General features: G+C 49.0%; 1 protein-coding gene across 1 annotated transcript in view; it reads right to left on the minus strand.

The window, feature by feature from the left end:
- Positions 1 to 22,034, minus strand: part of MMP28 (matrix metallopeptidase 28) — a 28,869-nt gene extending 6,835 nt beyond the window's left edge. Inside the window, exons 1-4 of the mRNA XM_004449426.3 lie at positions 21,750 to 22,034; positions 7,365 to 7,444; positions 6,977 to 7,164; positions 1,530 to 1,754 (exon numbers count right to left, since the gene is read on the minus strand). Of these exons, the coding sequence (XP_004449483.2) occupies positions 1,530 to 1,754; positions 6,977 to 7,164; positions 7,365 to 7,444; positions 21,750 to 21,881 (625 nt within the window). The 5' untranslated portion in view covers positions 21,882 to 22,034. The remainder of the gene's footprint in view (positions 1 to 1,529; positions 1,755 to 6,976; positions 7,165 to 7,364; positions 7,445 to 21,749) is intronic.
- Between the last annotated feature and the right edge of the window lie 3,988 nt (positions 22,035 to 26,022).

Raw genomic sequence — 26,022 nt, forward strand, 5'->3', positions numbered from 1 at the left:
CTGATCTAGGTGCTGGGGTGTGTTCAGTTTGTGAAAATTCATCAAACTGTAAACTTATGATTGGTGCATTTTTGTGTGTATATATTTTCTTTGATAAAATGCATATCTATTTCTTGCCCTCCCTCTGCCGGGTGTGTCTGTGGGCTCTACCTCCCCGCTTGTCAGAGGAGCAGAGGCGTTTGGGCTGGATGAGTGAATTGGAGCTCTGGGCGTGCCCCAGGTGGAGCTTGTGGGCTGTGCACTTCCCAAGGCCCCACCCCTTAGAGCTCACTTTCCCCAAGGGCGGGGTCTGCAGACCACCGCCTCTGGTAACTGCCTAGAGGCTTTTTGAGGGTCCTTCCAGCATGGCCTTCTCAGAGCCCAGGCCACCTGGGACATGGCAAAGCTTGGGAGGCTGGCATTAAAGGAGAGCCTCATGGGGACACGGCGAATCCTGGGCGTGCTCTCACAGAGTGTCTTATTCTGACTAGGCCACTAGCTCCATTTGGCTCAGCTCTCACAATAATCCTGGGAGACAGATGGACAAGTTTCAGGAGAGAGAAGACCAAAACTTAGAAAGACAAAGCATCTGTCCCAAATCAGAGAGCTACTTGGGAGTCTGGTGTCCTGACTTCCAGCCCCGTGTGTGGAAGCCTCTGACTCAGCCTGAGTCTGGAGGTAAACATCCCACGTGGGTATCACGGGTGCCGGGTTGTATGGGTGGACGTGCTCTGCACAGGAGTTTGCTACATGTGGATTCTGCAAAGCCATAGATTTCTCCCAGTCGTACCCTAGGTCCCGGCAGCAGAGCCTGGAGGTGGGCTTTGCTGTGGGTGGCTTGATGGAAAACAGGAGAGGGCAAGGTGGGGGAGGGGGCAAGTCCCCAGGCCACACAGGGTTTAAATCTCTACCCTGAAGGGGCCTGAGCTCAGGTTTCCTTTTCTCATTAGAGGACAGGAGGTGTCAGACCGCCCAGGTTCAAGTTCTGAAAGCCAATATTCTACAGAGTGGGAGAGAATAGTTTAAACTGCAGCCAGAAGCCTTCAGGTTAGACAAGTGGACGAACTGTCTGTGGCTGTGGGAATGTGAAGAATTTACATGGCAGGCAGGAGATAGAATCTGTCTTGCCATGTGGCAGTGACTGTGGTAGCAGGTAGGAGGGCAGGAGTGGGACAGTTGTAGCCTCTGGATATTTTTTTGAGGGCCTTGGTTTGGAGAATATCGATTCCAGAAGAACAAGAGAGGCAGGGGGTGGATGACCAGACTTTAGAAACTTCTTCCAGAATAGATAAAACTCTTTAGAGTTTGCAAAACACATTCCATACAGAACCTCATCTAACTATCCCTTCAGGCATGTGGGGCAGTACACCACAGCGACTGCGTTCCCATTTCACAGAAGAGGAGACTGAGGATTCTTTAGAGGAGGAAGTGGCTTGGCCAAGGCCACAGGGAGAGTGAATAGTCCATTGCCACCTCAGACTGCCTCTCCTGGCTGGACTTCCCTCTCCTGAGAATGAGAGAAAAGGCTTTGGGGGCTGCATGGCTAGCACCTGGGCCGTCGAAGGCGTTGCGTAGTCCATCGTTGTGGTCCCCGTGGAAGAAGGTGAGGCGGATGTCAGCAGGGCCTGCGGCCGGGGCCTCCCAGAACTCCAGTGCCGAGACGTTGCTCCACAGCTGGAAGGCAGCGCGCACGGCGCCCCGAACTTCCGGCTCGGGCAGGTGCTCTGGCCAGTTCACCAGGCGGTAGGAGAGGTGCTGCTTGTACCACTTGCTACCTGCCACCCAGAGAGGCCACACAGTCACTCCTGCTGCAGGGCCTGGGTCTGGTCCCTGTGGAGACCCCGGGCTGATGGGGGAGACACTGCCCCTGCTCAGGGGAACCCTGGCACCCCTGCCGTGGAAAGTCCTCAGTCTAACGGGCCGCCTGGGAGGTCCCCGTCTGCCGAGGGAGGAGAACACCCTGGCCTGCCATCTTATTCTTCCCACAGCTCGAGCTGACCCTGAAAAAATCGCTGTGCCTCTTACTGGTAGCAAAACCCGGCCCTGGCCTCCAGCGTCAGGGTGGAGGAGAGGTGGGGCCTCCCACACGCCCTTTCCTCCCCTCTCCACCCCCACCCCTCCTGCCACAGCCCAAGGTTCCACCTGACCCCTTGCAGGGCCTCGGGTCCCTCCCTTTGCCCTTGCCCTCCTCCCTTCCTCAGGGACTCTGGGGGAACTCTGAGATGAAAACAAGGAAAAACAAAGGGGGTGTTTTGTCACTGACCAAGATAAATTTTTCCATCTCTGCTCAGTTAAGAGTTTCTCTCCCTTTGCCTGAAACTGAAATGATTCCTCGAGGGCTCTGGCCTTTTGCCCCAGTGCCAGGTCAACTGAGTGTGGGACCGTCTGCAGCTTGTCACACACCAAAACCGGGGTTCCAGGGTTTCTCTTGAGATATTTCTGAGCCCTGCAAACTCGGGGGGCCAAGATTGCAACCCCAAGTTGAAAAGTGCTAACCTGAAGGCAGGACCCTTGGGTCCAGGGAGTGCACAAGAATCAGGTTCCCTTTTGGGCCTCAGTTTCCCCAGTTACACAAATGGATCAGAATTCCTGGAGCATGGGTGGCAAGGAGGCAGGTGTTCAGGCCAGTGGGCAGAGGGACCCAGGCGGCAGCCTCCTCTTCCACAACAGGCCCCTGCCCCTCTGCCCTGGGGAAGCCCTTGCCTGGACTGAGCAGGAGGAACCAAGTCATGAAAGCCTGGCCATCTCCTGGTCCGACTTCTCCAGTCTACTTTGGGGAAATTGGGACTTGGGGTCACAGAACGAGTGAGCGGCTGAGCTGGGCCCTGCAGCCAGGCCCTGACCCTGATCCAGGGCTCTTTCCACTATACCACGGAGATAACAGACACATTTGCTAGGACTCAAGGCTTGTAAATCTGCCTGAACCTCACCCTTCGGGTCAAAGCACGGTTCTCCACAAGTGAAATTCTCCAGATGGAAGGCAGGGTCTCTGAGAACAAGGGAGCTGGGCTCCCCGCCCCCTCCGTCATGGAAGTGGGGAAGAGGCGTGTCCCTTCTCCCACCCCAGAGCAAGCTCCATTCAAGGCAATGCTGCCTCCCTGGCGCTTTGGCCTGGCAGCCACCCAGCCTCTGCCTCCAGCCAGTGGCCGGCACTCAGGGAGGGAAGATGGAATGAGTCAGGAAGGGACGGGGACGGAGAAGGAGGAAGCGAGATTCCTGGGGTCGAGAGGCCGGAGGCGCCTTGTGTACTGGTACACCTCTTCATCGCACTGTAGCCTCCATGTGGGCACTGGACTGGCTGGCGCTGGGCTCTTGCACACCCTGCTGCAGCAGGCTCCGACGGCATCACCCCAATTCTGTGCCCACTGGCCTGAACACCTGACGCGGCCAGGCCTGCCCTGCCTCCTTGCCACCCAAGTCACTCTCAGACTCCTTCTCACCATCCCCAAGCCCTCATTCTTCCAGAAGAGTCTGAGGTGGCTCCTTCTGCCTCTTTGCAGCTAGGGGTCCCCTCACTCAGAGCAGGAAAGGGGAGAGGGTGGGCAGATGCTCCCACTTTAGGTAGCCATGGAGGTGACAGCTCTCAGGAGAAAAATCCCCCTGTGAAATAGTGTGTCTATGTGTGAGCATGTGTGGAACGTTTGGTGGGGGAGAGGGGATAGGAAGGACAAACAGGAACAAGAATTGAGGGAAAACGGTTAATTTTCCTAGGGAGGGGAGCAGGTCAGAGGCATTTGGTGTGCCTGCCAGGAAGGAAGGAGCCCATGGGGGAGGGGGACAACCTAAGCCCCCTCCCCTGTCTTTGCTCCAGATTTGCTCTCCTGGAGCAGGCTCGCTGCTTCAGGCTGCATTCCAAACTCCTGGCTGAGCAGAGCAGACAGACCCCCAGACCCCAGTAGCACCTGGCACTGCACCCCAGATTTACCCCATGCTCCCCACCTTCACCAGCTCTATGAAGGAGCAGAGGACATTGAGAATCAGCCCTGCAAGCATAGAGAGGGGTGGCTGCCTGGAATGAGATTGGGCGGACTTAGCAAGTAAAAGGGCTCAGCTAAAATTGACTTTCAGATAAACAACAAACAATTTTTCAGAAACAACAACAAAAATTATTTGTTGTTCATCTGAAAATCAAATTTAACTAGATGTCCTGTACTTTATCTGGCAGCCCTAACCCTAAACCTGGCTTCTTCAGCACAGCATCCTTGCACATAACGGAAAGTCACTGGTCTAGGAATTTGCATATTTTTTAGGTATCTGGGATTGAACCCAGAACCTCATATGTGGAAAGCTGGTGCTCAAGCACTGAGCCACAACTGCTCCTTGCATCATTTTTTTTTTTAAGATTTATTTATTTATTTTATTCCCCCCCCAACCCCTGTTGTCTGTTCTCTGTTCTCTGTGTCTATTTGCTGTGTCTTCTTCTTTGTCCGCTTCTGTTTTTGTCAGTGGCACGGGAATCTGTGTCTCTCTTTGTTGCATCATCTTGTTGTGTCACCTCTCCGTGTGTGCGGCACCATTCCTGGGCAGGCTGCACTTTCTTTCGCGCTGGGCGGCTCCCCTTACGGGGCGCACTCCTTGTACGTGGGGCTCCCCTACGCGGGGGACACTCCTTCGTGGCACAGCACTCCTTGTGCGCGTCAGCATTGTGCCTGGGCCAGCTCCACACGGGTCAAGGCAGCCCGGGGTTTGACCCGCGGACCTCCCGTGTGGTAGACGGACGCCCTAACCACTGGGCCAAGTCCGCTTCCCACCCTGCATCATTTTTTAAGCTCCTACCCATGTTTTGAGTTTTTTCACACCTGGCATGTCACTTAATCTGCCCACTCACAAGAAGCTGGGCCACACTCTGGGAAACTTACCTAAACTCCTTGTCTCTCAGTTTATCCATCTGTAAAATGTGAATAACGATGGCACTTATCTCATAGGGTTGCTAAGAGCTTAAATGAGTTCATCCATTTAGAACCCTGTTTGGCACATCATAAGTGCTCAACAAAATAAATAACTGTTACCATTACATTTTCTTTCCTAAGACACAGAATGTGTTCAGTGCCTGCCAAGCCCACAGCTCCTTTCTAGAAAGTCTTGCCGCAGAGGTGCTAAGTGAAGCTGCCGCAGCTCATATTGCGAGTTAAGAGGGAAGTGTTCCATCTAACCTGACCATGTTGTCTGAACCAGGGGTCACTGTCAGACAAGGTTATGTGCCTAGGCTGGACATGGATGAGGCCCCCTGCCTTGGAAGTGCCTTGGCATGCACCTCTGCCCAACAGGGATGCTCCAAATTGAATGGGGACAGACTCCACCGGGTCCTCCCGTGGGGCATAAGCCGGTGAGATGCAGCCAGAGGAGGCATCCCTAGTGCTCGGGTTGTGCCCTGGAAGCCCACGAGGCATTGACCCAATTCTCTGTGAGACCAACCCTCACCTGCAAGCGCAGCTCCTGAAACTCTTTCCCGGGCTGCTTACTTCCCACTGTGTTCTTGGCACAAGCCCCTCCACTTGGTAATTAGGGCCATCTCTCCCTTGCAACCTAAGGGGTCTGTGTCTCAGAAGACAAAATGACATGCCCCAGGTCATGCAGCTGAAACTGGAACCCAGAGCCCCTGGCTCCAGGCTCGCTGTTCTTTCTGCTCTCCTAGAGCCTCCTGAGTGCTCACGTCTCCTCCCTTCTATCTCATCTTTCCCATCTGCTGCCCAGAAACACCATGGGATGCAGAACACGCTGACACCAAGGACATGTTGTCCCCAGAGTCTGGACCTCATCCCTGACTCCTTGCTTTACTAGGAACATGGTCAGTCAGTCCTGGGTCCCTAGGGTGGCTGGATATGTAGACAAAGCAAAACTGGATTGGCAAACACCAGGAAACAGTCATTCTCAAACAACCAAAGGGAACTGCTCACAATTTTCTTAGGGCTTAGCTAAAAAACAAATACAAACTATGTGACTTCTGTCCTGTTTATAGTGAATATTATTAGTAAAAGTAGTTAACAGAAGTTAAAATTGACAATGGCTCAAGGTAAAATTAATTATAGATGAAAACTAACTTGACAGCCCCATCTTGTTAGAAATCTTGAACACTGCAAAAATTGATCAGAGAATATTAGACTTAAGGTAAAAAAACTAGCAGGAAGATAAAACTGCACACAATAAAACTTGTTATTGATGAAAAATTGACAGAAGAATCAGATCTTCAAATCTTTATAAATCTTAGATTTGTAATTTTGGGCCCCGAAGGATTGGATTTGCTCCCCACCCCCTGAAAAAAAAAAGGAAGAAAGTAAAAAAACTACCAAAGGGAACTCACAACGGCAAAAACTATAATTATGAAATGTGCTATGATGAATGTCCAGAATAGGAAAATTTATAGAGCCAGAAGGTAGAATAGTGGTTGCCTAGACTCATCCAGGGGCGTGAGGAGAGGCTGCTAATGGGTTTAGGGGTTTCTTTCTGCAGTGATGAAAATGTTCTGAATTAGACTGCGGTAATGGTTACACAATTCTGCGGCTCTACAAAAAACCACTGAATTGTACACTTTAAAGTGGTGAATTGTACAGTATGTGAATTATATCTCATAAAGCTACCAAAAGAAACCTGAGAAATGAATCGCATCCCTATTGAACAATTTTTATGAAAGTGAATTAATTCTGATGAAAAGAACTTTAGTAAAATATAAGTGAAAAAAGTTTCAGGCAACAGTTTAGCAACTCTGCATAGAAAACTGATCAAGGGATCAAGGGGGCTTGAAGGAATTTGCTCTGGAAGATACTTGCACAGTGAAAATTTCTATCAGTGTAGGTATAATTCTGATAAAAATGTCTGTATTCACACAAACATGGTCCTCAGGTATGAAATGAAGTCGAGGCCTATCTGCCCACTGCTCAGCCCTCCCCTGTCCTAGGGAAGAGAGGTGACGGCAAAGTCCATGCCCAGGGCCCAGCGATTTTTCTGGCCGTGGGGTTTCATGACATTGGGGAACCCCAGCCCGGCCAGAAGAGCTCACCTTGCTTTGCAAAGCGTTTCTTACGCCTCATTTTGGCCCAGCGTCCTGCAAACAGGGTACTGACCCTCTCAGTCCAGGCGGCGTGACTCTCGGTATCAGCGACCCCGCAGCGGGGCCGCGTCATCTGGCGCAGTGTGGCGTGGTCCAGCATGCCGCTGATGGGCAGCTGGGACACCCACTGGAACTCCCTGTCAGGAGGAACTGAGATAAAGGACCATGGGAAGGAGGGTGGGGGGGTGAGGGGGCTTCCCTGGAGACAGCAGGAGCCTGGGGATGGGATGAGCAATAGAGGACACCCCCTGTGGGGGGGTCTGCCTTCCAGGAGGAGGGGCGACGACCCGAGCTCTGCACCCCGACCCCCGCGGTCTTCCACATCGCTCTGTCCTACCTGATGGCCTTGCTGAACTGCGTGGAGGTGGGAGCTCTGGAGACCTGGTCGTCGAGGTAGCCGTACTTCTCCAGGAATGCCTGGGGAAGAGAGGAGGCTCAGCTTCTCCCCCCAAGCAGCATCCTTTCCCCTCCTTTGGCTTCCAAGGATCAGTGGCCATACATCCTGCCCAGTCTCGCCTCTTGTCTCAAGAGGGTCTGTGAATTTCATAGCAGGAAGTCTTGGGATCAAAGTCAGAAGAACCTGGACTCAATTTTAGGCTGCCATGACCTCAGGCAAGTCACTCAACTTTGCTGAACCGGAGCTTCCGTATCTGTAAAATGGCCAGCAATACCTACCCGGCAAAGCTCAGGGCATCATTAGGGATCCAGCAGGAAACCCTGGGCAGTAGTTACGGGCTGTGGTCAGGTTGGTCTGGGTTTGAATCCCAGCTAGCAAGTTACTTCTCTAAACCATAGGTTTCTTGTCAGGAAAATAGGCTTATTAATAGTACCAACCTTTTAGGTTCATTGTGAGGATTAAACACAAGAATGCATAAAAAGCACTCAGTAGAGACTTGATATAGAGTAGCTGTTATAAAATGTATTATACAAACACATAATATTCATATGCAACAAATTTGCTCCCAAAACGTCTAGACTTCTTTAGGAAGCCTTCATTGGCCAGGAATTGAGCTGATCACAGCTGATTCAGGCCGGTTCTGGCATGCCTGGATTGGGAATTAATTATCTCTAAGTCTGGCTTCTTCCTAAACAATTTTGCACCTAAAAAATGCAGATATATTTAAGACCCTATGAACAACAAATGCACTTAGCCTCAGTCTAAGAGTCTGATATAAAAGCTTGATTCTCTAGAGAAGTATTTCTTGAATTAGAAACTCACAATGTCCTTCCATCCATCCATCCATCCATTCATTCATTCATTCATGCAATGTACCAAGTTCCCTGCTAGGTGCTGTGGTAAACAAAATATCCCTGAAGAAGCTTACATGCTAGGGAAGAGACAGACAATAAAGACATAGGTAATAAATAAAGGAGATAGTTTTAGATTGCGATAGGTGCTGTGAAGGAAAGAAGCTGGGTGAAGTAAGAGAGAAAGGCAGGGCTTTGCCAACCAAGGCAAGCAGTGTAGGGTTTGTTTTGGTCTTGCTCATGAATGAACTGCGGGAAATTAAAGAAAGGGAGGGATCAGGATGGCTCCTAAGGTTTTGGCTCAGAAGGTGATGCTATTTACTGTATGAGGAAGACTGACGGAGGAACAGATGGGAAAGGGGCAGTCATAAGATGAGCATGATATCAAGATTCAGGAGCTCAAAGGAGAAGCCAGAATCTTTCAGCACATGGATGATGTGAAGTGATGGGTCTGGATGAGGCCCTCTGGGAAATGAGTGTAACTAAAGAATACTCCACAGCCCCAGTGCCTTTTTGCTCACTGCTTGCCCTCACATACTGGGAAGCTGTTCTCCAGCAACCAGGTTGTTGGAGGCCAGCGGAGAGAAGAGCGCTGTCCCTACCTGTTTGCATCTCTACCCTTCAGGGAGCAGGTGCTCTTGGTCTCCTGCTTGCCCCTCACTGCAAAAGCCTCATAAACATCACCTGGGCTGTAATTCCTTTACAGATACACATGGCCTCCTAATTTTCACCCTTCCTGGCCATGTTACTTCTGAATTAATTTTCTGTCTTCCTTGTTCTCTTATCCATTTTCCTTTGCTGTATTTCTGAACTTAATTCTACCTAGAGCTGATGCCTCAAGAAAAAGGCACAAGCTGAGAAATGAAACTAGGCACAAAGAGTCAGGATTGTCAGGCCCTTAAAAGCCTTTGCTTGAAAAAATAAATCTTAAAAAAAAAAAAAGCCTCTGCAAGTATCCATCTTCAGCAGCCCCCACATACTCATCTCAGGAAGCCCAATTCCACAGGGAAGCCTCCCTCTAGACAACAGAACACTCTCCAAGTGCATGTTATTGTTTTTTTAATTCCTGCAGTAATTTATTAGTATTTCAGCACTATTGTTTTCCTTTTCCCCCTTTGCAAATGTACACTATTAAAGGGTTTCTAGTGGCTTAATCTGGAAAACAATTTACTGCTCAAAAATGTGTGTCATCATGGAACGGCCACAGGGTTTGGAATCGAGAATTTGTTCTCAACCCTAACTAGGCTTGCTGGCTGGAGACAAATTACTTAACACTCTGAGCCTCCATTTCTTCACCCACAATGTGGGAATAAGAAAAACCCCAGGGGATTCTCGGAAGGCTTAAATAAAGCAACACACATCCAGCGCAGGGCCTGGTACATAGTCTAAGTGCTTGATAAGTGGTTGATCTAGTTGTTTTATCCTACAGGGAAAATTAACGAGACTTTTGGAATACAGCCCATCTGTAAATGGAACTGCTTCGAACAAAGCAGGTACACCTCTGTTCTGCGTCAGACTTGCCGTACCCCAGCCAGGGGCCCAGTTCTTTTCTGTCTCCTCCCTTTCCTCTGGTGAGGGTAGGGAGGGTGGCTTTCCGAAGGAAGCCAGGGAATTAGTCTCCTTAAAAGCAGTTTTGCTCGCGGAGCTGACTTGAGAGAGACTGGGTCACAGGCCACGAGGCTGCCACTCCCTGAGCCCCTGCCCAGAAAGCCAGCCAGCCCTTATCAGGGAGTTGGCTCCAGTTCTGGAACGCTGAAGCCTCGGCCAGGGGAGGAGGCAGGGGAAGTGGAGCAGCAGCCCCGGCGTCTCCTGTTTCCTGACGGGGCTGCCTTGCCTGGTAGGCGGGCAGGCAAGGTGGGGTGCAGGGCAGGGCTGCGGTGGAGGCCCTTCTCAGGGGTCCAGCAGTGGGGGAGACTGTGGGTGGCCAGGCAGAGCTGAATCCCCCATAGGCACTGAGTCCAGGACACCAGCCAAGCAGAGGAACCAAAGCAAGGAGAAAAAGAAATTTTAAGAATTTCACATTTGATATTTTCATAAAAGCACCGAAGTAGTTATAATGGGCAATAGCAGGACTTTATGGACTTCCTTATACTTATTTTATGTTTAATTTGCGTATAGTAACAAAGTTTAACTCCATACAGGAAGTGGGCGCTGGTGAGTGGAGGCAGATCCACATCCCCGGGTGGGGAAGACGAGGCAGGGCTGAGGCTTCCGCTGCTCCTGGAGCTGGCCCCGACCTGCTTTTGTGAGCCCACTTGCCCTGCCCCGGTGTCTCCCTGCAAAAGTGAGAGAAACGCCCTCTGGGATGGGAGAAAGAGCAGGTGGTGGGTTGAGGGTGGTGCGTGTGTGTGCGTGTGCGCGTGCGTGATGGTGGCGGGAAAGGCATCCCCCAGGAACACCCGGGACTGGGAGGCGGTGCTCCAGACCTCAGCCCAGCCCACCACTCACCAACCCCCTGGGAGAGGCGTCGCCTCCGTTTTCCTGCAGCCTGGGGACTTGTCCTACATCCCCTTGGGGCTCTCTGCACGGAAGGCTGGTGCCCTCCCTGCCCCACTTCATGGAGGCAGTGCCCAGGCCCCACCTCCCTGCTCAGAAGTTCAGGCACCAGGTTTTCTCTCGTCTCTGCTCTGCACCCATCCTTTCTTCCAGGGAGCCTTGAGCTGAACGGGGAGGAAGCTGGAGGGCCCCTTTGGTGATTCACCCGGCCCTGGCCTGCACGCTTATGCCAACATGCCTCACCCACTTGGTCAGGGCTGGGGCCGCTTTCCGGGGAGTCACCTCTGAAAAGCCCTGGGAGTGGCTGTGGTGTCTGGGTCAAATGAAAACGGTTCTCCCCAGGGCCCAGAAAGCTGGGTGGAATCAGAACTCTGGGGGTTCTGGTCCTACATCTGTCTGGACTTGCATGGGAGGGCATGGAGAGCCCAGCCCATTTTGTGCCTGAAGGAAGGGGAAATTCTGGCCATTTCTGAGCCAACGAGGTGTAGCAAAATGAATCCTTGGCCTGAGTCAAGAGCTCTTAGTCACTGGACTGGCAGGGGAAGAGCACTGACCTGCGAGTCTTGAGTTTTATTCCGGGTGCTGCTGCTCACTGCGTGTCCTTGGGCAAGTCCTGGGCCTCTCTGGGCCTCAGGTTCCTCTTCTACAAAATGAGGGGGTTGGATAAGAGTCTAAGATCTTTTCCAGCTCTGTCTATTATTGTAGCCTTGCTTCTGCCACTGACTAGCTGTATGATCTATGACAAAGTTGTTTAACCTGTCTGTGCTCCAGAGTATAAAATGAGGATAAGGATACTTTTTCTTCCTTACAAGAATGTCATGAAAATCCAGTAAGAAGATGCTTTGGAAAAACAAACAATCAAAACAAAAAGATGTTTTGGGGAAGCAGATGTGGCTCAAGCAGTTGGGCTCCTACCTACCAATGGGAGATCCCGGGTTCAATTACCTATGCCTCCTAAAGAGGATAAGCAAGACAGCAAGCTGATACCACAAGATGACACAATGAGATGACACAATGACGAATAAATAACCATCCGGGGGGAAGTAGATTTGGCTCAACTGATAGAGCATCCACCTACCATATAGGAGGTCCGGGGTTCAAACCCAGGGCCTCCTGACCTGTGTGGTGAGCTGTCCCACACACAGTGCTGATGCATGCAAGGAGTGCCGTGCCACAAAGGGGTGCCCCCGTGCAGGGTAGCCCCACGCACAAGGAGTGCACCCCATAAGGAGAGCTGCCCAGCACGAAAAGAGCGCAGACTGCCCAGGAGTGGCGCCACACACATGGAGAGCTGATGCAGCAAGATGACGCAACAAAAAGAGACACAGATTATGGGTGCCGCTGACAAATATGCAAGCGGACACAGAAGAACACACAGCGAATGGACAGAGAGCAGACAATGGGGGGAGGGGGGAAAGGGGAGAGAAATAAATAAAAAATAAATCTTAAAAAATAATAATAACCATGAGGAAACACAATAAGAGACACAACAAATGGGAGCGGAGGTAGCGCGAGCCATTGATGAGCACACAATGAACAGACAAAGAGAGCAGCGCAAAACAATGAGACGGGGCGGGGGGTAGAAATAAATTTAAAAAATAAATCTTAAAAAAAAACAAGGTGTTTTGGGGAAACTTTATGGTAGCTGGCCCCTTAAAAGTGTTATTTTTACCTCTATAGTCATAGAACTTTACTGCTGGAAGGGACCTTTATTGGTGAGTCTAGGAGGGACTAGTTCCCAGTTTCCTGTCCCACAGAGTGGCTGGGGAGAGTTTCACCAGCAAAAATTAAGCCAGAAATTTTTTAAAAAACATAAAATGTCAAGTTCATGCAGAGGCCATGCTGCTTTACCTATGAGTTATTTCATCTGACATTACATTTCACTATGCTTTTAGTTTTTCCAGATTGACCCTGCATGACTCCGCTTATCATTCAAGCACATCCTCAGCGCTATCAGCCAAGGCAAGCACTACTAGCCAGGCATCAAGGGGTGATCGCTGATGTTCTGCCCTAACATGTTTTATAAATAATAATATTTTCTGGTAATCACGGGCATGGTGGAGAGACTTTAAAGGGATTGCACCTTCTTTGAGCCTTACCATCACCTTGTGAGGACACAGGCAGGACAGACGTTGTTAGTCTCATTTTAAAGATGAGGAAATTAAGTTTCAGGGAAGTGAAGTATCTTGATAAAGGTTCCTTGTGAGTGGTAGAGCCAACACTTGAACCTGAATCTTCTGGTACCTATCTCAGGATGTTTTATTTCACATTCAGTCTAGTGGCTCAGAGGCTTTGAAACTGAAGGAGCAGGAGCCAAGCTGCTCTGTCCCATGGGGACATGGCCCTCAACTAAGCAAAAGGTAAAACTCAGTGTTTCTAGGTGTATTCCTCCTGTCTCCTTTACAAGATGGGCGAGGGGCAGGGCAGAGAGGAGGGCGGAAGTTGCTCAGGCAGTGGATTCCAGCCTTCAAGTAGAGGCTGGGATATAGCTCCCATCACACCCTAAACAGGTCGCCTGACAAGTCACAGGCATCAACAGAACTGAAGCATATTTCTTCAAAAAGATAACATGGGAGAGGATGTGGCTCAAGCAGTTGGGTACCTGCCTACCACATGGGAGATCCTGGGTTCAGTTTCCAGTACCTCCTAAAGAAAATGAGCAAGAAAGTGAGCTGGTGCGATGGGCTGGCACAACGGGCTGTCATAGCGAACTGATGCAACAAGATGACGCAACGACATGATGCAATGAGGAGACACAATAAGGAAACACAATGAGAGATACAACAAGCAGGGAGCAAAGGTGGCTTAAGTGACAGTGCACCTGCTTCCCACATGGGAGGTCTCAGGTGCCTCCTAAAAAAAAAAAAGATGAGCAGACACAGAGAACACACAGTGAGCAGATAGTGAGTGCAAACAATGAGGTGGGGGGAGGAGAAATAAATACATAAATTAAATCTTAAAAAAAAAAAAGATAACATCTGCTTCCAGGATGCCTTGCTTTCACTCCCTATCTCCCAGGGTCTGGTGAAGGCCTTAGGGCACCAGGACCAGCTCAGCCCCTTTCTTTGATTTTGGGCAAAGGCTTCCCTTTCCCTTCTGTCTGATTCCATTTCTCTTCTCCTCCCTTCCCTTGCCTTTAGCCTCACAGTCACAAAGTTCTGTCTGAGTATAACCTAGATACTTCTTGCTGTGATTTCTTTTCCTTCTTTCATTTTAGGTCCTTAAGGAAGATGGAAAACATTAACTTGCAGGTCTCCATCCAGATCCCCTCTTGTACTCTTTTTCTAATGCCAAGAAAAGCCATGGTGTATGAACTCACGGTCCTCACAAGGCTTGTAAGGCTGAGTTTCAGGCACAAAATAATGCCCTAACCAAGGCTGGGCGTAGGGAGGAGTTGTCCAGCGGTCTCTTTCTGCTACGTTCCTGTTTCCATCGCCCCGCTCTTGCTAGCTTTCCTGGTTTTCAAATTTGCTGGATAACCAACTCATGGACCTCTGGACAAACCCCAAGAGCCTCTTTTGTACTTTTCTATTCACCCTGGACCCATGAGTCACTGAGCTCTTGGGAATGGCTTCCACACCCGGTTTCTGGGCTCTGACTCACAAAAAGTCAAACTCCTGTTCTGGAGTATGAGAAACAGAACACCACATCTAGGGGTGAATACTCCACAGAAGCTCAGTGTCTCTCTGGAGAAATGGCCTGCCCAGCTCCTGGTTGTACTGGCACACTGGAAGCAGCTGTGCAGATACGGGTAGCCCACCAAGCGGGAGGCAGGTCCTCGAAACACTGTTTTAAAGAAGGTGCAAGCAAAGCAGGGTAGATAGGTCCCTTGAGACTGTGGCACCAGAGAACAGCACAGGACCTGGCCGGGAATGGAAGGGGGGCCACGGGGGATGATTTCATTAATTGTCAGTCTTGCAACTCAGCAATTCCCACAGTCAACCCTTCCCACTTACGTGTGTTATGAGCTGCTCTAGTTTCCCTAAGTGGGCAACAATGAACTTGTTCATAATGCAGCCTTGTAAGCAGTAAGTCTCCTCCCAGGCAAAACCCACTCCAGAAGGCCCTCAACTTTATTATTTTGTGTGCACACATGGACGTGGGAGCACAAATACACCCAGACAGACAGACGTGGACACAGAGGCAGATGAAATGTATATTTGTGCACGTGTGCACATACGTAGGTACAGTATGCAAACACACCAAAGCCAAACAATGTTAGAGCTAAGGAGAATCTTAGAAGTCATTTAAGAAATTTAACTCCTGCATTTTAAAGAGGCAGAAACTACGTCCCAAAGAAGTGAAGTGACTAACCCAAGATCACACAGCTTGTTTATTTTTTTAAGATTTACTTTTTAAATTTATTTCTCCTCCCCCTCAGGTTGTCTGCTCTCTGTGTCCATTCGCTGTGTGTTCCTCTTCTGTGACTGCTTCTATCCTTATCAGTGGCACCAGGAATCTGTGTTTCTTTTTGTTGCATCAGCTCTCCGTGTGTAGCATCATTCCTGGGCAGGCTGCACTTTCCTTTCCGCTGGGTGGCTCTCCTTATGGGGCGCACTCCTTGCACATGGGGCTCACTATGCGGGGGACACCCCTGCGTGGCAGGGCACTCCTTGTGTGCATCAGCACTGCGCATGGGCCAGCTCCACACGGGTCAAGGAGGCCCGGGGTTTGAACCGCAGACCTCCCATGTGGTAGACAGACGCCCTATCCACTGGGCCAAGTCCGCTTCCCTCACAGCTTGTTTTGATTATTTATTTCCTTCTATGCATCGCTTCTTGGCCTTTTGGCTAAAATCAAGTGTATTTCCTTCTATGCCCTTTGGCTTTAATCTGTTCATTTTCTAGCTCCTTAAAGTGGAAGCTTAGATTATTGATTTTAAACCTTTCTTCTTTTCTACTGTGGGTATTTAAAACTCTCAATTTCATTCTAAACATTGCTCTAACTGCATCCTACAAATGTTAATATGTTGTGTTTTCATTGTTATTCAGTTTTAAAATTTCCTAATTTTCCTTATGATTTCCTCATAGACTTAGGGGTAGTTTAGAAGCAAGTTGTCAAATTTCCACATATTTGGGGATTTGCTATGTATCTTATTGTTATGGCTTTCTAATTTAATCCTCTCACTTTGTGTGGTGAGAGAACATAATCTGTATTACTTCAATTTTTCAAATGTAATGAGACTTATTTTACGGCCCAGTCTGTGGTCTATCTTGGTACACATGATTCATGTGTACTCAGAAAGAACATGTATTCTGCAGTTTTTAAAGGTAGTTTTCAGTACTTTAAGATATGAATTAGGTCAAGATGGTTAACAATGTTCAAGTCTTTTACATCCTTACTGATTTTTCTGTCTACTTATGTGATCCATTACTGAGTGAGGAATGATAAAATTTCCAACTACTTAGTCTCAAAAGACCATGTATTATCTGATTCAATTTATATGAAATGTCCAGAATAGGCAAATATAGAGACAGAAAGTTGATTAGTAGTTGCTTGGGGCTGGGGTGGGGATTGATGGGATAACTAAGGGGTGATAGCTAAAAAATATAAGATTTCTTTCAAAATGAAAATGTTCTAAAATTGATTGTGGTGGTCATTGCACAACTCTGTAAACATACTTAAAATTATTGAATTGTACACTTTAAATGGGTGAATTAATTATATGGTATATAAGTTACATCTCAATAAATATGTTACAAAAAAAATCACAAAGGGATTTTGGTTGATGGGAGTGCTGGAATCTGGGGTTATGATCTGATTGGGGAAAAAAAACAACCTCCAAAACTCCAACTATATTATGAAGAGTTCTATTTCACCCTTCAGTTTGGTCAGTTTTTGTTTCGTGTATTTTGAAGCTCTGCACACAGAGCATATACACTTGGGATTCTTATTTCTTTTGGTTGAATTGCCTCTTTGATCTTTATGAAATATCCCTCTTTATCTCTAGTGAAAACCTTTGTCTTTTTATTTAGTTTGCTATTAATATTAATATAGCTACACCAGCTTTCTTATGATTAGCTTTTGCATGATAAATCTATTTCCTTCCTTCAATCTTCAACTTGTTTGCATCTTTATGTTAAGTGTCTCTTGTAGACAACATAGGATTTTTAAAATCTAGTCTGCTATCTTCTTTTTAATTGGAGTATGTATCATTATAGCACATCAAATCATTATTATATCAAATGTAATGATTTGATAATGATATCATATCATATTTGATATGACAATGATACATTTAGGTTTAAGTCTAACATCTTACTATTCTTTTTTTTCCATTTGTCCTTCTGTTTTTTGTTCCTCTCTTTCTCCTTTACTGCATTCTTTTGGGTTAATCAAAATTTTTTTAGTATTCTATTTTATTTTCTCAATAGGCTTTTCTCCCCCAACCTCCAAACTGGAAATCTTGTCAAGACTTGGTTTTAAGTCGTCTTTTTTTTTTCAGTGACTTTTTAGTGCTAACAAAATGCATCCTAAACCTATCTAAGTCTCCTTAGAGTTAATATTCTACCAATACTGTAACAATTTACACTTCCCACTTGACACTTCCCACTTCGTAGCTGATATTTCCCAATTCACAATGTATTAACCTTACAAGAGAGTAATTCCACTTACCTGCTTTGTGCTATTTTCATATCTTTTACTTGTGTTATAAGGCCCAACTTACAATGTTATTAACTTGTTTTAAGTAGTCAGGGTTTTTTTTCAGGAAATTATGAGGAAAAAAAGTATTTTATGTCTACCCACTTTTAAGCTTTGTTAGAGTAGGTTTTACTCTATCTAGCACATGGACCTTACTTTGAAAGCAGGCATTTCTGGTGATTCGGATGGATGCCTGGGGTGTTAAGAGAGTTTTTTCCACTCTGGCTGGGCAAAAACTCCTACCACTTCCAAAACTGCTCTACTTCTGGAATCTTTTTCCTGTTCTCAATCCCATAATGACTGTTCTCTGTTAAGACTGTACTTAAACCTAGACTTTTCTGACCATACACATGCCAGCAGAAGCGTCAGCGAAGGACTTTCAGGGAACTCCACAGCTTTTAGCTGCTTCAGCAGTTCTGAACTCTGACCTTTGCCACCTTAGCTTAGCAGGACAGCTGTGCTCTGCTTGAATCTAGCTTCCTGTATCCTAGACAGGGAATTGTCCCCAAGCAAAGAGCTGGAGTTGATCAGAGTGCTCACTTGGTGAGTTCCCTTTGTGGCACATTTCCTTTAATGACCACAATGATACCGTCCATTCTACATGTTTTGTTTTGTTTTTTAATTTTATTTATTTATCCCCCCGCCCCCCACTGTTTGCGCTCACTGTCTGCTCTGTGTCCATTTGCTGTGTGCTCTCTGTATCTGCTTGTCTTCTCTTTAGGAGGCACAGGGAACCGAACCTGGGACCTCCCATGTGGAAGAGAGGCTCTCAACCGTTGCTTGAGCCATCTCAGCTCCCTGCTTTGTTGTGTCTCTCATTTTCTCTTCTCCTTGTGTCTCTTGTTGCATCATCTTGTAGTGTCAGCTCACTGTGCCTCCCATCATGCCAGTTCTCTGTCTTGCTTGACTTCTCCAGGAGACACCAGGAACCGAATCTGGGACCTCCCATGTGGTAGGCAGGAGCTCAATCACTCGAACCACATTCACTTCCCCCACGTGTTCTTTTTTTAAAAATTTCCCCCTTGTGGCTTTTTCTTTTTTGCTTGCTGTCTGCTCTCTCTGTCCATTCGCTGCGCGCTCTTCTGTTTTTGCTTGTCTGCCTTTTTTGTTGTTGCATCACCTTGCTAAGTCGGCTCTCCGTGGCACTTGTGGGCGGGTGGCACTCCACGGTGCTTGCAGGCTGGCGGCACTCCGCAGCGCCTGGGCCAGTGGCTCTCCACAGTGTGCAGGTGAGCTTGCCATCACAAGGAGGTCCCGGGACGCGAACCCAGGGCCTCCCATATGGTAGACAGGAGCCCAACTGATTGGGCCACAGCCACTTCCGCCCATGTGTTCTTTTTTTTTTTAAAGATTTACTTATTTATTTAATCCCCCCCCCCCCCCCCCCCCCCCGTGTCTGTTCTCTGTGTCTATTTGCTGCGTCTTTCTTTGTCCGCTTCTGTTGTCGTCAGCAGCACGGGAAGTGTGGGCGGCGCCATTCCTGGGCAGGCTGCTCTTTCTTTCGCGCGGCTCTCCTTACGGGCGCACTCCTTGCGCGTGGGGCTCCCCTACGTGGGGGACACCCCTGCGTGGCAGGGCACTCCTTGCGCTCATCAGCACTGCGCATGGCCAGCTCCACACGGGTCAAGGAGGCCCGAGGTTTGAACCGTGACCACCCATGTGGTAGACGGACGCCCTAACCACTGGGCCAAGTCCGTTTCCCCCATGTGTTCTTTTTACATTGTGACTTCAACACTTTTCCTACTAAGAGGCAGGGTCTATGTTCCCTCACCTTAAACCTGGGTAGGGACTTGTGACCTCTCCAACCAACGGATATAGAGGAAGTGATGCTATATGACTTCTGAATTAGGTCATAAAAAGGACCCAAGTTCTGCCTAGTTCTCTCTCTCGGAGCACTCACCCTTGGAACCCAGCCACTATGCTGCGAGGAAGCCTAGACTAGTGCACACGGAGAGACCGTGTGGAGAGGCCCACGGGGAAGAGAACTGAGGCCTCCCAGCTGAAGACCTTAACTGCCAGATATGTGAATAGACAGACTTCAGCTGATTCCAGCCCCAGATCTTGTAGGACAGAGACAAACTGCCCCGGTGCACCCTGATTGAAATCCTGACCCAGACAATCTGTAAATATAATATATGGGTGCCTTATTTCACTAGTTTTGGGGTACTTTGTAATGGATCCATGGTAACTGCAATACCTTCTCTTAGGAATTGCAGCCTATTATCCAAGGCTGAAAACTGCTGCCTTACACCCTTTGTCCTGTGTTACTGTTGTTTACAGAGGGAAAGCTAGTCACCAAACCAGAACTTAAACCTGAAGCTCTGTTCTCTAACGACAAAAATAACAACAACGAGAGCAGCTGCCTTTTATTGACTGCTTTCTATGTACTAGGCACTGAGCTGAGCACTCTACATGCATTATCAAAACGCTGCAAAGTAGTCTTGTGAAGCAGGCATTATTGTGCCCCATTTTATGCCTTCAGAGAAGAGAACTGATGTTCATAGAGGGTAAACGATTTGCCCATGGTTTGAATAGACGTCTGTCTAGCACTGTAACCCATGCACTTAACCACATAGAGAAACAGATATTGACCTCCTGAGACACACACATTCAAACAATTTCAGTTTGCATGTATATATACAGAGATGTGCATGCATAGACCCACAGAGACATATACACCTATTACACATTTCCAGAGTTTTTGTGCTTTTGAAATATTTTGTTTGTTCTCAGATTAAAAAATCAAAACAAAAACTCTTCCCCCAATTACGTTAAACAGACTGAAAGAGATTCAATCTGCTAGATATTAAGTTTCCCAAGCACACCCCAAGATGAAATTCTCTCCATCTGGGGCCTCCACAGGCGTGGGCAGCAAATACATTGTCTCTGTTTCCTGGCCAAGGATTGCAGGGGCCCCGGACTTTGGGGGGAGGTGGGGTGGGACCCTTAACAAGACTTGGCTTGGTAAACAGAAGCTTTCTCCTGGGGTCATGAGAACTCTGCACTGGATGTCGCAAGGTTCTAAATTCAGGGAAGCCAAGTGAGTCCCTGGATGTGCAAAGGTAGAGAACACTGACCAGGAGACCATTGCTTGGAAGAGGAGGGAGTGGAGGAGTTTGAGGGAGGATGCCCTTGCTAAAGGAGGGTCAGTTCCAAATATTCCAGAGTGAGGATGGGAGGTGGCCGATGGAAGAGTGATTCAGACAGGGCTCTCAGGCTGCAGTTTTCCCAAAGTCAGTGTGCCCCTTTATGATTTAGCAAAGGGGAGTGGGGCAGATACTGAGAGAAGCGCTCACCTGGCTGCTTCAGGGCAGGAGTGAAGCTCTTAGGGAGCAAGAGTCTTAGGGCAGAGCCCTGGCTCAGTAGGTTAGAACTCACTCACATTCTTTCTCGGTAAAAGAGTGGAGACCTTGGTCTTAATTCCTGAGAAGAGGTAAGAACACAAATACAGGTGCTTCCTTGGGAGAGAAAAAAATGATACTGCTGTATTACAATCACCTTTATCTAGAAAATAGACACCTCCCCATAGATCCCCACCCCTACCTCGCAGAAAGTACCTCCTGTGCAACGTACACCAAGCAGTGGGGGTGGTGGAGAGTGGGTGTAGTTCAGTGGTTGAGCGCCTGCTTCCCATGTACGAGGTCCGGAGTTGTTTAATTCCCGGTACCTCCCTCCTCCCCGCGAAAAAAAGTCAACCAGCAAGCAGTGGGGTCCAAAGGAGGGACATTAAATGGTAAATCTTTAAGGTTCACCTCCACCTCTCTGCCTCCTTTGCTCAAGTGTGGTTCTGAAGCCTTGTCTAAAGCTTCTCACGCTATAAGCAACTCCTGAGAATAAATCCTGCATTTCACAGGTAAGAAATTCGTCCCGAGCAGTTCAAAAGGCTCGTCTAAGCTGGTCAGCGGCAGCACCAGGCCGGGAACCCAGCGCTCTCGCCTGCGTGCTGAGCCAATCGGCACTGCTCTCTGCACAGCGCCAGTCTGGGGGCTTCCACAGCGTCTCACAGGCGGGAGAGCTCAGGGCGCGTCCGAGGAACGAACGCCACGTCCTCTGGGCTGCGAGGGTAGAGGCTGCGTGCTGAACTGGATGGAAGGGTGCTGCGTAGCCTCGCCTGGCTGCCCGTGCTCTCTGCCCACGCCCCGCACCCCTCCATCCTGGACAGTCAGAGCAGATCCGCGTGTCTGTGGTCCTCGCCCGGCTCTTTGTGTTCACGGGTGCAGGGGACGGAGGGCAGGGGGAGGGTAGCGCCGCCCGACGGCTGAGCCGCGGCGGCCCGAGGGGTGGGGCGGGGTCTGACGGCTCTCCAGCCCGCGGAGCCCCCCGCCGCGCGCCGTACCTCCGCCTCCCGGCGCCGCTCCTGGCCTCCGCGGGGCCGCGGCTCGGCGCCCAGGCCGCCGCACAGCAGCAGCAGCAGCAGCGGCAGGGCGCGCAGCAGGGCGCGCAGCAGGAGGCCGCCGCGCGCAGCCATCCCGCCGCCCCCGCCGCCGGCAGCGCCGGGGATCCCCGCAGTTCTCCGACTCCGCGCTGTGCCCGCGCCGAGAGCGTGCGCTCCTGGAAGGCCCGCGGGGTCGCCGGCGTCCGAGCTCCGCGCGCCGCCGCTCCGCCGCCGCGCTTGGCCGGGCGCCGGCCCGAGGTCGTCCAGCCGGGGCAGTGCGGGCAGAGGGACCGCGGGAGGGAGGGAGGAGGGGAGGAGGAGGCGGGAGCCGGGCACCCCGGCCCCACCCACCCCGCTGTACCGCCTCGCCCAGTGCCCGCGGACCCGTTTTCTCGCCCCCTACCTCCTGGCGATTGGGATCGCTCTGGGTAGGCAGGAGGAGGAAGGGTCCTCTCCTGGCGGTTGTGGCTACTTAAGACTTCAGTGAAGAGGGGTCACTGGCCTGAGGGTCATTGTTTGAACCAGACTGGCAGGGAGCGAGCCCTGGGGTGTGAGAGCAAGGAGCCTTGGGGCTCGGGTCAGAAGAACTGGGCTTGGGGTCCCGATCTGCTTCTTGCTGGGCGAGTGTGGATCCCGTTTAACCACCTACTGGCTGTGTGGTGTTGACCAAGTCACTTGCCCTCTCTGAAGCTATTTTTCTCATCAATAAATGGGGATTATAAGAATGCCGATGTTTGTGTGGTTGTAGTGAGGATTTAATGAGATAATAAGGCCGGTAAATATCTGAGCATGGTACCTGGCATCATGCAGGGTGCATCTAATAAATTATAGGCTGCAAGGGCGACCTTTGGCAAAGGATATAAACTATTTCCACCATGTTTGCTCATCAATAAAATGAGGGCAAATGATATTTAATTATGAGAGTTGCATGATGATTAAGAGAGAAAATGAATGTAAAGTGTCTGGCTTTATATATTCCACACCGTCGCTGTAAGGTTGGGGTGAAACGGTTTATGTGAAAGCATTTGCTAAACTTTTACTGAGCAAAATTAAACTGTTTTCATTATCTGCCTTAGTATCCCTGAGCAGACTGCTCTCTCCTTTCCAGTCTCACTTCTCTAATGTATAAACTGATACTTGCTGTTGGGGTTTTTGCAGGGATTAGATGAGTTAATATAAGTAAAAATAACTTGAGATTTATGAAATGCTAAGAAAATGTAATGCAGTGTTTTCTTTCTAAGGCTTAGAGCCTTGCTAGCATGAAGAATGCTTGTGTGCTATTTAGGAAAAAGGGCCACCTCTGGTGGAAGAATTGAAAAAAGGCACGTTCTTGAGCAGACCTTTAGGAACAGCCCATCCTGTGGGCAGAATAATTGGAACGAGGTCTCCATTCACCTCCCACCCAACCAATGAAAAAGGGGCAGCCCCTCTAGGAGGACCAATGAAAAACAGGCACTCTTCTGGACAGACCAATGAGAAAAAGGCTCCCTAACCTTGGCGCTGATCCAGTCCTGTGCCGGGGCAGCTCTAGGATGTATTTTTCTGCCCATCCACGCCCCCTGTAGGTGAGTGCCCTTATATACATCTGTAAGTAGCGTCCCTGCCTGGGACTGGGCGGCAGAGATGGTGGACAAGGCCTGGGTCTTGCCCTCAGAGAGCTTTCTGTCCAACAGAATGAGGGTTCTTAGCTAAGGACGAAGAGCTGCAGGTTGAAGCCAAGTCCGGCTCCGTTTCACCTAGGGGAGGGAGATTTTGAAGGGGTCTGGGATAGGGTTGGTAAGTTTAGCATAGCAATACACAGGGTGCCTAGTTAAATGTGAGTATCAGGTTAACAAGGAATAATTTTTTTAGTGAAAGTATGTGCTGTGTGATATTTGGGGCATATTTATACTAAAAATAATATTTATTATTAATCTGAAATTCAGATTTAATTGGCATCATCTTTTCTATCTGGCAACCTGGAGGGATGGGGGAGATTTAAGAAGGTTGGTGGCCTTGAGGGGTTTTTTTGACATGCCAAATATAGCCCTGCTTTGAGGAAAGGAGCTCTGAGGAGCACCAGCTGATGAGGATATACTGTGGGGGCAACCTAGAGTCAAACTCAGGTTTGTCAATTCTTTCTCCAGGCAGAATCCCTCCATCCCTCGCTCTGGGACATCCCAGGGGTTCTCTGTTTCTGCTGCACTGGGAGGAGAGAGGAAGGCTGTAAGCAGTGGTTCTTTGGAGGGCTGAGTGGCTGGGAGCACAAAGGCTCAGCTACCTAGAGAGCTGATCCCACATTTCTTGGCATCCCAGTTAGCCCTGGGTCTCACAAACTAGCACCTCCGTTGTGTTTGAAAGTCAATTTCCTCTGCTTTCCTTTTCCGTCTTTGGTGGGATTATTTAATCCCATCCTCACCTCCCCGCACCCTACCCCGGGTTGTGGTGACTTAGAGGTACCATCCAGTGTTGCAAATCAGCATGTTTCCATGGTTAGAACCTGGGGAGCTGGAGGCCTCAGTTCTCTTTCACCTCTGAGGCTTACTCACAAGTCCCAAAACAACAAATTCTGTGATCTTCTTCAAGAATCCAGGGGCCTACTCTGGGACACATCCTGATCCAAATCACGTTGGATGCAGTGGGAAAAGAGAGAACCTTGCCTTGTGTTGGATCAGATTATGTCTTCCAAAAAGACAAGTTCATGTCCTAACCCCCTGGTCCTGTGAATGTGAACTTTGTGAAAAGAACCTTTGAAGATGTTATTAGTTAAGATGAGCCAAACTGGATCACGGTGGGCCCTATCCAGATTGGCTAATCTCCTTATAAGGAGGAGAAACTTGAACAGAGACACAGATGGCTGATGAAGAGATAGAGAGAGATGACCATGTGAAAGAGGCAGAAATTGAGTTACATTATGGATTGCTGGCAAACTACCACAGTCTTCAGAAGCCTGGCCCTATTGATACCTTGATTTTGGACTTTTAGCCTCCAGAACTGAGACAATAAACAGGAGTTTAAGCCAACTAGCCTGTGGTACTTTGTTACAGAAGCCCTGACAAACTAAGACATGAACATGCTGGGGGGATGAGAGAGGGATACAAAGAGGAAAGGAAGATGAGAAAGGCAGGATAGTTTATTGGAAAGCCTCAGTCCACAGTAGAGGTGTCAAGAAAGTGATGGGAGGAAAATGACTTTGGGGCAGAAATTCTCTAAACAAGGACCAATGAGCCACCCACATCCCAAACAAAATGGTGGTAACAAATGCCTGTATTAATCCAACCCCATTATTTCTTTTTCTGGTGGGAGTGGGAGTGGGGTGGGAATGGGAATGGGGAGTCGGGACAAATAATAGTAATTGATACTTGAGCAAATTAGTATGTGCCATGAATGTGTTATGTGCAAACAGAATCATCTCATTGAATTTTTGCTATCTTCTGAGAAAGTTACTATTATAAGCACCCTTATTTTAAAGATGAGGAAACTGAAGCACACAGAGATTAAATCATGTGTCCAAGGTCACAAATCTAATAATGGTGGAGCCAGGATTCAAACCTGGATGGTAATGATTCCAGATCTTGGGCCCTTAAACACTACACTATCTTACCTTAAGACATATTAATACAATGTGGTCCTTGAGCCACTTGCATCAAATCACCTGGAGGCACATACTGAAAGTTCACATTCTACTCCAGTATAAACAGCAATGTCCAAGAGGACAGTGTCTGTAGGTTTTCCAAGGGTCTAGACCACTCCTTCCCTCCCTCCCCATCTGGGTTGAGCAGTCACATCTCTGCTGGCAGTCCCCTCTACACCTTTCGTAAGAGAGCTGCTCACCTTCCTCCCTCTCCCTGAACTAGGGCTCAGCTCAGCTCCTTTAGTGCCTCCTAGCCCTCCCAAAGACTGGACAGGACTTCTGTGGAACTCGTGCCAGGACCTGGTCATGTCACCAACCTAGGGGAGGGGCTGGCAGCTGCCTGGGCCATTTCTCCTGCTCTGACAGAAGGCAACAGTGGCCAGGAAGTCATCTCCTTGCCCAGGACCCCTTGAGTCAGGCAGGATGTGTGAACCTGGACAAGGCCCCTCTGGGCCTCAGTTTCTCTCTTCTTAATGTTAGGAACAATTAGCTTTGTTTCTGCCCCTTCCTCCTCCCCAGGAAGTGTGGGGAACTCAAAGTAGATCTTATCAGAAGGAATTCTAGTCTATGGAGAAAGGCATTCATGTGAGGCCCAACCTCAAAAAGCTGCAATAATAGGAA

This window comes from Dasypus novemcinctus, chromosome 21 (genome assembly GCF_030445035.2).
Source record: "Dasypus novemcinctus isolate mDasNov1 chromosome 21, mDasNov1.1.hap2, whole genome shotgun sequence".
Lineage (NCBI taxonomy): Eukaryota > Metazoa > Chordata > Mammalia > Cingulata > Dasypodidae > Dasypus > Dasypus novemcinctus.